The 13,150-nt window shown below is 44.0% G+C and overlaps 1 protein-coding gene across 7 annotated transcripts in view; it reads right to left on the reverse strand.

Moving 5' to 3' along the window:
• Positions 1-13,150, reverse strand: part of PROM1 (prominin 1) — a 110,435-nt gene that overhangs the window by 52,340 nt on the left and 44,945 nt on the right. For 5 of the 7 annotated variants that reach the window (XM_090035632.1, XM_090035630.1, XM_090035625.1 and 2 more), the window contains exons 4-5: positions 8,384-8,410; positions 6,429-6,634 (exon numbers count right to left, since the gene is read on the reverse strand). In XM_090035632.1, the coding sequence (XP_089891758.1) occupies positions 6,429-6,634; positions 8,384-8,410 (233 nt within the window). The remainder of the gene's footprint in view (positions 1-6,428; positions 6,635-8,383; positions 8,411-13,150) is intronic. The other 2 variants (XM_090035631.1, XM_090035628.1) reach the window with 1 other exon arrangement.

Here is a 13,150-nt window from a genome sequence, read left to right on the forward strand (position 1 = left end):
TGAAGGTTACTAAACTGACACAATGCGAAAGGAGAAAATCCTTTCCATCACCTAGCGGAACCTTGACAAATGCATTATATGAGAGGAGGGGAGGAAAAAAGGAAACAGAGAAGAGATGACAGAAGGCTTGACTTTCCCATAATATATTAGAGTTGCGTAGATCTGTTTAAACAGTCTCCCTGAAAGTCTGACGTTTTCAATTTCTTGTGAGATTTCATGAACTGGTGTAAACATTACTAATACAAATGGGAAGAAAGTAAGCTTTTTCCTATGGTTGTGAGGGTAAAACTTTCAAATCACAGAAAATAAATGTTAAAACAGATTTAAAGTGCTAAGGAAAAAGGAAAAGAAAAAAAAACAAAACAAAAAACAAAAGAACCTCTTCCCTACTAAAAACATAGCAAAATATTGGGTCAGAGTTTAAGGATCTTTATGAAAAAATTTACCTGTTTCTAGGTCTGTATTACCAGTTACAGGAAGGCAGACAGATGACTAGTTGGGAAGATCTAGTTTTTTTTGTTTTTTTAATTTCTTATTGTAATATAAAAATTTATCCGATTCACAGTTAATGACTCTGCTCTTGCGTGGAAAAACACTCCATAATTAACTTTGGATTCTTCCAACTGAACTCATGCTAGGAGTTCAAATTACTTTTTGGAATTCTGATTATTACCATATTTGCTCAAATAGAACATGACTGATTATACAACAACCCCCCAGTAATTAAATTTTATATGGAAAATGTGTAAATGTTTTAAAAATTTCCAGGTATTGAATTTAATTATTGGAAGTTCGCCTTGAATTTGTCTCCCTCCCACTACTGCAGCAAGGAAAATCTGAGGGCTCAAGTAGCCCCCCTTGTCCTCTGCCTTGCCACAACCTCTTTCGCCAGAAGCCCCTCTCCCCACCCCACTTTACTGTCAGAACCTGATTTCCCTGAGCCCATGGAAGTGAGGAGCAATTTGAAAACACTGACCTTCAAATTAAAAACTGCTGCAGTAATTTGCATATAGTACCCACAGACTACGTATGTATCAATTCATCCAGAATTGATACATGTCATCTTTTTTGAAACTGCTGCAGGTTTTAGCAGTTACTCTATAAGCACATTTTAAGCAGCATTTTGGTACTACTTACATATAGTACAAACTATGCCTTTTTTCTCCAAAATTTTTTTTTTATATAAAATAGAAATAGAATATAGACCTGCTAGCGGCAGGTATGTCTCAGGCAGTTCGATGGAATGCTCTGCCCTGCAGTGTTTTTCCATGCCCATTCAGAGAGTGCACAGTGGGTTACCTGCCAATTTAGGTCTCTGTGCTCTTTCTGCAGGTCCTTGTGGAAGATTCACTCCCACACAGCTGTCAGCAGGTAGAAAATCCATAGGCAATATGGTGTCTCTTGCCCTTACCACCTCCCATATTATCTTGCGGTGGTTTACCAGGGTCACTAGGGGTAGCATCGTACAGTTTGTATTTCTCCTGGAAGCTTTTCAGGACCTTGTAGAACCATGGGGACACCATGGTCCATGGGGTCCCAGTGGTCATCATGTACGCATGCCACTCTTGCAGCAGCTGCCCTGCAAAATGCTCGACAAAGCTGGCTGTTTTGGATTCCACCCGTTGCCAGTTTGCAAACCTGGCTCATGCACTTGACCCAAAGGAAGAGAAAGACATCTGGCATTCCTCTGCCTCCGAACCGTTTCGCTTTGTTCAGTTTTGTCCTCACCACTTTCTCCCATGTGGAGTTCCAAAGAAAACACACATGGCTTTTTGGATTCTGTGAACAACTTGTTCTGAGGTGAAGACTAGGACAATGTGTAGAAGTATCAGCAGTAGCACTGCCCCCATCAGCACCACGTGCTTCCCTCCTCTCCCCTCCCTCCACCGCCACTGACAGGCATGATATTAGTCCAAAGCCAAAAGGCTCATGATTTACCATACAGTTTATTAGGCTGGGCCCCACCAGAGTTAACAGCTTTTCAAGCCACGGTGACCCCACACAGCTCGCCACTGTTCAGTATGTGTGTACTCCAGATCTGTGTACGTCAGTACTCCAGATACCCCACACAAAGTATCCATGTGCTAATTAGTCCTCCACTCATGACTGGATCCAGGTAAGATTTTGGAAAAACTTATCAAGAAGTCTATTTGAGAGAGACTGGCACATGATACTGAAGGATAGCCCACATGGTTTCACTGTAGGCAGGTCATGTCTGACCAACCTCATCTCCTTTTATGATCAAGTAACAAACAGCTTAGTAGTGGAAAACACAGTTGCTAGCATATACTTGGATTTTAAAAATGCCCTCAGTATGGTCTCCCATGATGCTCTTATAAAAAAAAGTGGGCAATTGTGGGCTAGCAGAGTCCATGGTCAAATAGTTTCGAAACTGGATAAAGGATGGAAGCCAGAGTGTTAGTGGACAGGTATGTATAGTCTTGGCACGAGGTTGCCAGTGGTATCCTGCAGGGTTCAATTCTTGGCCCTGTGCTATTCAACATCTTATCAATCTTATCAACAATCTAGATGAGGATGTGGAAAGCACTTTAACCAAGTTCGCAGATGATACTAAGTTATGGGGAAAAGCGATCACCCTACGGAGAGGATGCAGATCCAAGTGGACCTGGACAAGCTGGAAAGGTGGGTGAAGCCAAACCAGATGCAGCTCAATAAGGATAAATGAAGAGTGCTTCATCTAGGGAAAAGTGACCAGCGACATATATAGAGGTTAGGAGGAGATATCCTGGCCATCATGATGGCTAAGAGGGACCTCGGGGTTATGGCTGATCACAAGATGAACATGAGCCATCAGTGCAACGCTGTAGTCAGAGCTAGTAGCATACTAGAGTGCATTAGCCGATGGATCCCGAGCAGGGCTAAGGAAGTGATACTTCCTCTCTATTTCGTCCCCAGCAATACAAAAAGCTGCCCTGTCAAGGAGCTCAGAGCTACTCACTCTCAGGAGCTTCTGAGACCCAGCCAACTGGTACCTGGGGACACTACCCCTTGTGCCAGCTGGACTGCTGAAGCAGCCCTGTGAGGTCCTTGCACCCTTTACCCACTGCAGCAGTCTGGCAGTGGGGGAGTCTGCCTGGCTGTGACCAGCTGCACACCTGCCAGACTCAGAAGGGGACTGCACAGTTAGTAGAGGCATCTGCCCCTCTGGGCCAGCTGCCAGTTGGCTGTGGCTGCAGAGTTGGCCTCTGTGCAGCACTACTGCCATGTGTGCCCCCTGCCCAGCCATTTGGGCAGCTATCACCCGGAAGATGTTCCCAGTGTGGTGGCCTGCTTTGGACTGTCAAACCTTGTCCTCCTGGTCCCAATTGACCAGGAAGTCAGCTACCTCCAGCTGGGACCAAGATGCCAGCTCTGAGAAGGCTCCTCTGCCTAGCTCCTGGCACTTGCCTCCCTAGCAGGAATTCTGGTGTTCCCTATATGAAACCTAAAAAAATTCCTGATTAAAAAAAAAAAAAAAAACCTCCATAGCACTTTGCTAAATACCCCTAAATCCATGTTCCTCCGCAATTAAAACAGAAGACTACTATATACAGAGAGAAAGAGAGAGAGAGTGAGAGAGAGCAATCAGTTGGGCAATGGTTTATTGAGACATCTAGTGTTAAAGCAATTTGGAAGCCTACCAGTGTCTCTATCATCATTATAAAATGAATTCTAAATACCTATATATGTTTTGCTGTTTGCCTTTGGTTTTCTTACCACAGAGCAGTTAGAGCTCCCACAATCCCTTCACTAACCAAGATGTGGGGACAGCTGCCCCTGCAACCACAGCTCCTGCCAGCAGGTTTCATCCTGTCTGGCAGTTGGGCATGCAGGATGTGTGCTGGGAAGGATGTGGGGTTTGCAGGAGGAGGGTTGGGGGGGAGGGGGATGTGGGTGGCTGTGGAGAGATGTGGGGGGCCATGGAAGGTGCATGTACATGTGGGTAAATTGTACAGGGGGGCTGCTAAGGAGGGGTGGGTCCCCTGCCCCCACAGGGAGCAGCCCCCTGCACAGCTCACAAACTGCCCCATACAGGGACTACAGGCCTCCCAACAGGGGCCACATGGCCCCCATAGGGGCTGCTACCCCCTGCTTCCACAGGGCCCACATGCCCCTGGATTGCTGCCCCACTTGGCTGCATCCCCCCCAATGGCTGTCCCACCCCGCCACCTGCTCCCTGGGATACCCCAATGGCTGCTCCACCCAGCCCCAGCCCTCCCAATGGCTGCCCCACCTAGTGTCAGCCTCCCAACACTTTAAAAAAGTCCCGTACTCACTGGCAGTAGAAGCTGCCATTGAGGTCACTGGGGCTTGTGGCAGAGCCCCCTGCATAGTACGGGGCAGTGGGAGGCAGCAGAGACTGGCCACAGCTACTGGCACCCACACTGCCACTGCCCCATCGCACAGCTGTCACCTGCGCCCTGTGCTGTGCAGGGGGAGCTGCCATGAGGCCCCGGTGACCCTGACAGCAGCTGCTACTTTTGGTTTTTGGCTTTTTGGTTTTGTTTTATGTGGTTTTTTGGTTTTGTTTTGTTTGTTTTGTTTTTTGTTTTTTTGTTTGTTTGTTTGTTTTTAATTGCTGGGATGCTGGGACAGGGTAGAAATCAGGGGCTCAGGAGGCAGGCGGGGGATGGGCCTGGGTGGGGCAGCGATCGGGGGGGCCTGGGGGGAGCTGGCAGCATGCTTCAGCACCAAGTTGAGGGCCAGCGATAGAGATGTTCTGGCTGGCTACCAGAGCATCTTTGTGGAGGCCTAAGCCTCCGGTTGCCTCAGGGCATGGCTTTCCCCACCCCCTCAGTGTTTTTTTCTTTTTTAACCCCTGGATATCCAGGGGTCTAATTTTGCCCCCACACTGCAAATTTTTTTGTTCCCGCTACACGCGCATAACTTTTGGTGCATGCCTTACAGTTTTAACACTAGGACACTAGCATTGTAAATGCTATTAGCACAGAGGTTGGCTATTAGTTCAGCTGGGTGGCCACTTAATGAGTTTTTGTGTGTGTGGCCCTCAACAGCTCACCAAGTCTCTCAGAAGATATCATTTTAACAAAATATAGATAAAACACAAAGCATAACTAAAATTCAAAAATCTACTATAACATACTTTTATTTAAAAAAATATTTTTGTCCTGATTTATGGTTTTTTGAGTAGTATAAATGTGACTGCATAATAGCTTCAAATAAAGTCTTACTCTTGTATATTGTATGTATGAGGAGTATGTGTGTGTGGGTGGGGGGGAAGCAAGTAATGCAGGGAAGCCATGGGATTTTGGTGCCAGGCAACAAATGCCCAGCCATGGCTCCTGCCCTTCCCTGCACTATCTGCTGCCTGCAGCAGTGCATCCAGGACAGGAAAAAGAGAAGGCAGTGAAGAGGAGCCGAGAAGTACCCAAGCAGCTGCAGCTGCACCAAGAGCAGCCCCATCGGGAAGCTATGTACACTAACCAGGACCAGGGCTGTGGTAGCACTGCCGGCAGGTGTGGGCAGAAACACGGCATAAGCTGCCCAGGCAGGGCTTGACCCCACATGGAGTGATGTGGGGGTAGCCTTAGGCTAGGTACAATAAATTAGTGGGTTTCTGCCTGTAGGGTAGATCCAATCAGTTGGTGGGCCAGCCCACAGGCTGCATTTTGCCTGATCGTGTTAGTATGTGCTGAGTTCATATGTAACAATACCACTGTCATCACTACTGTCAGCCAGTAGGGCTGGAGTTTTGGTGTAGCCAAGATGGTCCAGGAAATGTGAAAAACAAGGTTGTTTTAGTGCTATCTTTTTTTGGACTAACTATGTAGTTGGGAGATGCATTAGATAAGCTTTCAGGCACTAATTTTAGTATCTCTTTCAGGAGTTTATATGTATGGAGTTGAACTGTTCATATTGCTAGATGAGCTTGTGTTCTGGTACTTGGAAAAGGTATTGTTTAAAAGATAAGAAATAAACAGACGTAGAGAGTTCTTACAAAATAATTTCTCTAACAACACTAATCTAGTTTTTTCTGTTTCAGTCATGCTGCATTCTAACATCTCATTTCAATGAAATGGCATATAACCAAAAGCCAAACTACCTTTTGCTCATGTATTTTTAAAGTTTAAAAAACTCATGACTGTTGTTATGATAAATTTGATCAAAAAAAACAAACACCAAACTCCCTGGGAAAAATTTCATATGCAAACTCCAATTCAATGATGTTTCATACCCAAATTCCTCTAAACTAGGCACATTGTGAATGGCTAACTAACTACAGAAACACCACCTTTCATAAGATTTTCAAATATCTTTTTGTGAGCAAAACAGTATAAACAATTTATAGTTTAATAAAACCATGTCAGCATGAGAAAAATAATAAACTGCACTTAACACTCTTTATTGTATTGTAATGCAAAACTGGTCTTATGCAGAATTAACGCTGTGCTCTTTGCCATACTTGCCTGATTATAAGAGAAGTAACAAAAAGAAATGTTGCAAAGCAGCCCCTCCTGCAGTCAGCATTTTTCTTCTGTCTTTGGTGCATTTCCCCACCACAGTTGTCACAGCAACGACACATGCAGAAGCACAGTCCCACAAGAGGCAGTAACAGAACAAATAGCAATCCCAAAGCAGCAGAGATTATAAAACCGATTTCATAGTAGATTGCCTGCAATTCAGACAAGAATAACTGTAACAGAGGATATTACACAGTCATTCATTCATATATAGCTAGTACTTAAAAACTAAATTAAAAGCTAGATAATCTACTGGTTGCTGGACCCTTTTGTCCTCACTGGGGTTGCCTACGCTACACTGGGCCACATTTGGGAGGGCTGCTGTGAAAGTACACACTACTTGGTAGCATAAAATATGCAGTTCTTTTGGAGCACACCAAGCCACACCTAGTACTACACTCAGCCTTGGGCATCCTTATTACAGTGCTACTGAGACACTAAAGCTGTTCTAAATGGTGACAATTGCCCCCCCACCTTTTTTTTAAAAACATTTGGTAGTCATGGAAGTGAACTAAGTGGGCAGGCAGTATTTTCATGGCAGTGTTCCCTAGTGCAGTGTAGATATGTCCAGCATCTCCGTGGCATTACTGTATATCCAACTTTGCCATCCCAAACAAACAAAACATTCTAAAAGTTGACAGTTAGCCTCTAATATGTCTATTTAAGCAGCACATATAAAATGTAAACTTCATTTAACAATTATTTAACAAATCAACCGTCTCTAAAAGGTGATTATGCTTACAAAATAGTTACAACCATGTGTATAATGGATTAAAATGGACATACATGATTCACAGGCCCACAATCTGATTTACAGTCTCTTATGTGTGCTTCCAAAAAACTAATCTGCAAATGTCATCAAGCCTAAGACAATAGCACATCACACAGGAATTAAAAAAGAAACAGTCAAGTGGAAATCTTCACATAAGTGAAGGGATTCATCATCACTTTAAGGGTACAATATTTTTTCAAGTGTCCTTTTGCATTTTTTACTGAACATAAAAATACTTCGAAGAACAGTAATGTAAGGGGTATATTTTAAGTTTTTTGGGTGCAGAAACTGTATTATCATGAACTGAACTAGACAGAATCGTGCAGTTATGAGAAGAACCAAACAGAACAACCAATAAAGGGAAAATTTTCAAAGGTACCATGACAGGTAGGCTTTTTCAATTTTAGAGACAGCAGAAGTCCCAAGACTACACCTTCCTCTGAAAGACTTAAGATAAATTTCAAAATTTATATGGTAATTTTTAGGGCAATGTAATTGGTATACAGATACTTCTCTGGCCACTTTTATATCACATCATTACTAGCAGCTTGGCAGCAACAAGACAGATTAGATGCTGCATATTTTCTTCCCAATTGCAGTTACAAATCATAATTTCTAACCACCTATGCATTATTCCGCTCCACTTCTATTTAACTGAATCTCCCATTCTCCCCAACTTTGAGTATAAATTGTTCCAAATACAGCAACCTATTATCATTATGCAGTTGTAATTTCTGACCTAATTAACAATTTTAGAATAAAGCCTCAGAGACTAGTGCTGCTAATTACTGCTCCTGCTTGATGAATAAGAATTGTATGCACTGGAAGAAAATTTTGGTTAGATTTTGCAAATCAGATTATTTCGCCAACGTATTTATGGGGGAGGCAGAGGAGGTAGGAAAGGAAAGCAGAAAAAGTTACAAAGTAACTAAGAAGGAACAAATGTACATATTTGAAGATGAAATGAACAACTTGGAAAATAAATGAATAAAAGCAGTTTCAATACAAAAAATATCAGAACTGTTTTAAAATGACACTAAAGAGTGATGTATGTTTTGGACAGGAGTGCAGCCTATTGTCATTGTTAGTAACATAGTGCACATCTACCAGATACAATGGAAGAAATTACCTGAAGGGTCAGGACAACATTTTCTGGCTGTGGAAGTCAAAGCAGATGGAGAATGTGTATAATGCACAGGCAGCATGCACAAAAACAAATCATGTGAATAATGAATAATTAACCATAACTGAAACAATTAAACATACCCAAAATAAAAAAGTGCCACTGAACTAAAAAAATGCAAAGTAGTAAATAATTAAACCAATTAATTATTTATAAGAAGAAGTATTAAGGAATAGAGGATTTCTGATTGGCTTGGGAAATCAAAGCTTCTTTATTCTCCAAAAATCTGTCTTAAAGTTACAGAGCAGTTAGTTTTGTATTGAACACCAGCGTATACTCCCCAAAATATATGATTTATCAGTTTCTCCAGGAAATCTAGCTGTCAGAGCAGTTCAGTTATCCTTTTTTTTTTTTGTTTTTTACAAAATTTCTTTTTGAACCCTATAATTGTTTTGACTTCAGGAGAAGGTACTGTCCAATAGCAGCTTTCATACCCAGATACATTTCAAAGAAAGTTCATCTGCCCTTCATTTTAAAATTTCCACCCCCAGATTTTTTTAAATCTACAAGAGTGGAAAGAGAAGAGAAAGGAAGGGGCAGAAGTAAATGCATTTTAACAGGTTCTAAATTAACTTATGCTTCTCCATCCTCTCCGATCTTCCCTGCCACACATTTGCATTTTTATAGACCTGCATTCTGCATATTGGCTTAAGCTTCTATTCAGACCCTAGAGAGAAGACAAACACCAGCAGAGTCTCCCTATGCCCAAAAGCTCACAAAGAACATTTTTCCAACTATTTAGTTGATTTAGTAAAATATATCACATATATCCAAATAAGGTTGTCTGTTTTCATTTTAGAAAAAAAATGACTGAAATCCACCCTACATCCATTTCATACAATCCTCTCCCCTTCTTGTTTTCAGAGTTTATGTTATGTTCAGATTAACACAGACCCTCTTAAACTGTTGTTTTTCCACATCCAGAGACACCAGTTCACACTTGTTGGGTTTTTCCCCTTTTCCTCAAAAGCATCTGAGAGAGCACCCAATAACCAAGGATCTGGATTTTCTGTTTGCCATAGAAAAACGCAGTAAAACCCAGATTTTCTAATTTTAAGGAGAAAAAACTGAATGTTTTCCTTTAAAGGAATGAAACACAGCAAACCAATGGGTTTCCCCTTGCAGGCTGGCAGAGTTCCAGCCTGCAAGTGGCTAGGGGGAACAGAAGGAGGGCGATCAGGCAAGGGATGCCATGTCCATGTGCACACGTACACATGCACATGGCAGCCAGGAGTACAGCTCCCACAGGTAAGTCTGGGGGTGGGAGGGGGCTGAGGCCCTCATAGTGAGGGAGGAAGGGAGCTAGGCAGGGCTGGGGCTGGCGCTGGTGCTGCTGCTGGAATGCACGGCCAAAGGACTTAGACGGGGAGCAGGACAGAGCAGTGAACAGCTGGTCTGGGGGCAAGGGTGGGGGGGTTGGCTCCCTGCCACTGCACACTCCCAGGAAGGGGCATGGGCTCCCCAGATTTGTGTGGAGTGAGTACAGGCTGCCCACTGCGGGGCTCCCTGCCCTACTGCCCCTCCCCTCTCCGCAGGCCTCCACTGGCCAGAGAGCAGGCCCTAGCATGGCAGAACAGAGCGAGGCTGGGAAGTTGCTGCTGGCCAGACAAGGGGACCCTCACCATGGTGGTGTAGGGCTCTCGGCTTCCCCACCTTGCTCTGCCAGGTCCCAGCCGCTGGGCCCTGGAGGGGGAGGGGAGGGCAACAGAGTGGGGAGCCCCAAGCCCACAGCAGGCAATCTGTATATGCCTCCCCACCCCCATGGACTCCACTCCAGCCATGCTGCTTGTGGGGAAGGGGAGCTTAACTCCGCACTCTGCTCCACTGCAGCAGCTGCTGCCTCCCACGGGCAGCACCCAGGGCTCAGGTACTGGGTGGGGGGGAAAGAGGGGCATGGGGCTGAGGACCTAGGTCTCTGACCCCACAGCTCTGGCAGCTGTGGGCCCCCTCTGGCAGGGCTGGGGGTAGGGGGATGCAGGGGCACCAGTGGGGCTGTGGATGAGGAGTGAGGGGCACCAGCATATCAGGGCTGCTCAGTGTCACAAAGCAGTGGGGGCTACAGCCACAGCTGGAGTGAAGGGGGCAAGGGAAGCTCTGATTTTCTGTGATAAAAACTCCACTATCAAATGCCAAATTGTATAGGCATTTAGAATGTATTTTGTTATAGTGATCCACTGGTAGGCTTTCAAATTGCTTTAAAATTGTAAATATAATCAATAAAATATTGTGTTCAACTGATACCTATGTATATAGTGGCACTTCATTTTAATAATAGAAAAATGCAGTTTTAATTGGAGAATTTGCATTTTTTTTTAAAACAGAGAAAACTAGGATCCCTGCTGATAACTGATAAGTAGCCCGTAACCTACAAAAGATTATACTGGTCTGACCTAGTTAGTTTCTAAGGGAGCACCCTGCCCTGCCTTCTGCCTTTTCCTCAAAAAAATAACCAAAAAACCCCCATCAGTTTAGAACTTAACAGGAAAAGTAAGCAAAAAAGAAAACATTACTGAATCCTGTAAGGACATTACGAAGTCCATCTATATAAACATTCTAAAATACAAATATTTATTATATGAACTTTTTATTGGAAATTTTATCAGGTTTTCAAGATTCAGAGGGGAGCTAATCTAGCATATTTATGGCCCCAGTTAGGTCTTTTTTAATTAAAAATATAATGAAAATGGGTACCTAAATATGATAATGGAAGCTGAATACAAGAATCTCTCACAAAACAGCTAGAAATCAAGACAACATAATCAGCTGAATATTTATGAGGCTATAGTCAACTCCTGATTTACCCTGACAGAATACAATTTCTACACATCTGAGATAGTCTAATGAAGCTGTGTAACCCTGAGGACATGAGTAAAAAGGACCTATTGGGTCACTTGCAAGTAACCACACAGAATCCAAGGGTTGAAAGAGACCTCAAGGGTCAGCTATTCCAATACTCTGCACAGGTTTCTAAATCATTCCAGACAGATGCCCATCCAGGCTCTTCTTGAAAGCCTCTGATTAAGGAGATTCCACCATTTCCCCAGACAGCTGCTTCCACTGTTTTGACAGTTAAGTTTTTTTTTTCCCTAAAGTGGGATCTAAATCTGCCCGGCTGCAGTTTCAACTCTTCGCCTTGTGTAGTGCCCTCCATGGCAAGGGAGAATGGCATTTCCCCCTTTTCTTCATGGAAGTCTTTGAGATCTTCCTCTCCCTCCACAAACACACACACCTTAATCTCCTTTTCTCTGACAATCACCAGGGATCCTGGTTTAAAAATTGCAAAATCTCTGATTAAAACCCCAAATCAGCATTTTTTCTGCAATTAAAATGAAATGCCAATATATAGAGGTATCGGTAGAACACAATGTTTTATTGATACATTTACAATATTAACGCAATTTGGAAACCTACCAGTGCCTCACTCACTATAATCAAATCCATTCTAAATACCTATACTTTTTGGCATTTGATTTTGGGGGTTTTGTTTGTTTTTTTTTTTATCATGGAAAAAAAAATCAGAGCTCTCCCTGCCCCCTTTGCTCACCAGAACATGGGATCAGCCTTGTGGCACTGAGCAGCCCTAATATGCACCAGTGCCCTGCCCCAAACCCATGCTGTTGCCCCTTACTTCCAACCCTGCCAGTGCCCCTTGCTCCCAGCCTGCTGCCCTCCGGCTCTGCCAGTGCCCCTGACTCCCAACCCACAGCCCCCCAGCCCTACTGGTCCTCCTGACCTGCTGGCCCCCAGCCCCTCAGTGTGTGAAGAAGGAAGCAGATGTGTGGGTAAGGCCCCCCAAGATTTCTGTGCCCACAACAGGGTGCAGGGCTAGACCAACTCCAGGACAGCAGCCTCCGCTGCCACCCAGCAGGCAGAACCCAGCGCTGGGCCAGAGGCAGCTCCTCTGGATCTGTTCTGGCCCTGCTGTTGAAGCCCCACGCCCCACTGTGGGTACAGAAATCTCAGGGGTCACCTGTTCCTTGCCACATGTGGCCTGTGCTCCCTCTTCCCCCCTCTCCCGGTGGCCTGTGCCCCCTTCCTGAACCATCTCTACTCCCATAGACTCCTATAGAGCTCCTGCTGCCCCTCCACATGCACGTAGCTCCCCTTGCCCGATATCTCTATTCCCACTCCTTGCAACCCCAAGCAGGACCATCCAGGCTGGAACCTGCTGTTTCCTACGTTTTCCTCCTTTAAAGGGGCAAATACATAATTTTCTCCTTTAAAAGAAGAAATCCAAGTTTTCTCCATTAAAGAGAATCTGCATTTTCCCATGTTTTTCTGCAGCAAATGGAAAATCCAGATCCCTGATAATCACTATATAGCCCCCATCCATAAATTTCTCAAGCTGCATCTTAAAACTAGATTTTTGGCCCCACTACTGTGATTAGAAAGTCACTATTTTGATGGAATTTTCAACCAAATTTCAGACCGTGCATCTTTGTGGTGAGTTTGTACTCATTTGTTCTAGCGCCAACCTTCTTTCTTAGCTTTGCCAGCTCTTCTCCCTCCCCAGCGTTTACCCTGATAATGTACTTATACACAGCAATCATATCTCTTCTCCGTCTTTGTTTCTGTAGGATTAAGCAGCCAAAGTTTTAGTCTCCTCTCGTTAGACAGGTTCTCATCCCCCTTATTACTCTAGTAACTCTCCTTCACACTTATTCCAGTTTAAATTACTCTTTCTTAAAATATAAGTGACCAAAAGAGTACATA

The sequence above is a fragment of the Crocodylus siamensis genome, chromosome 2 (genome assembly GCF_052110815.1).
Source record: "Crocodylus siamensis isolate JL-2025a chromosome 2, ASM5211081v1, whole genome shotgun sequence".
Taxonomy (NCBI): Eukaryota; Metazoa; Chordata; order Crocodylia; family Crocodylidae; genus Crocodylus; species Crocodylus siamensis.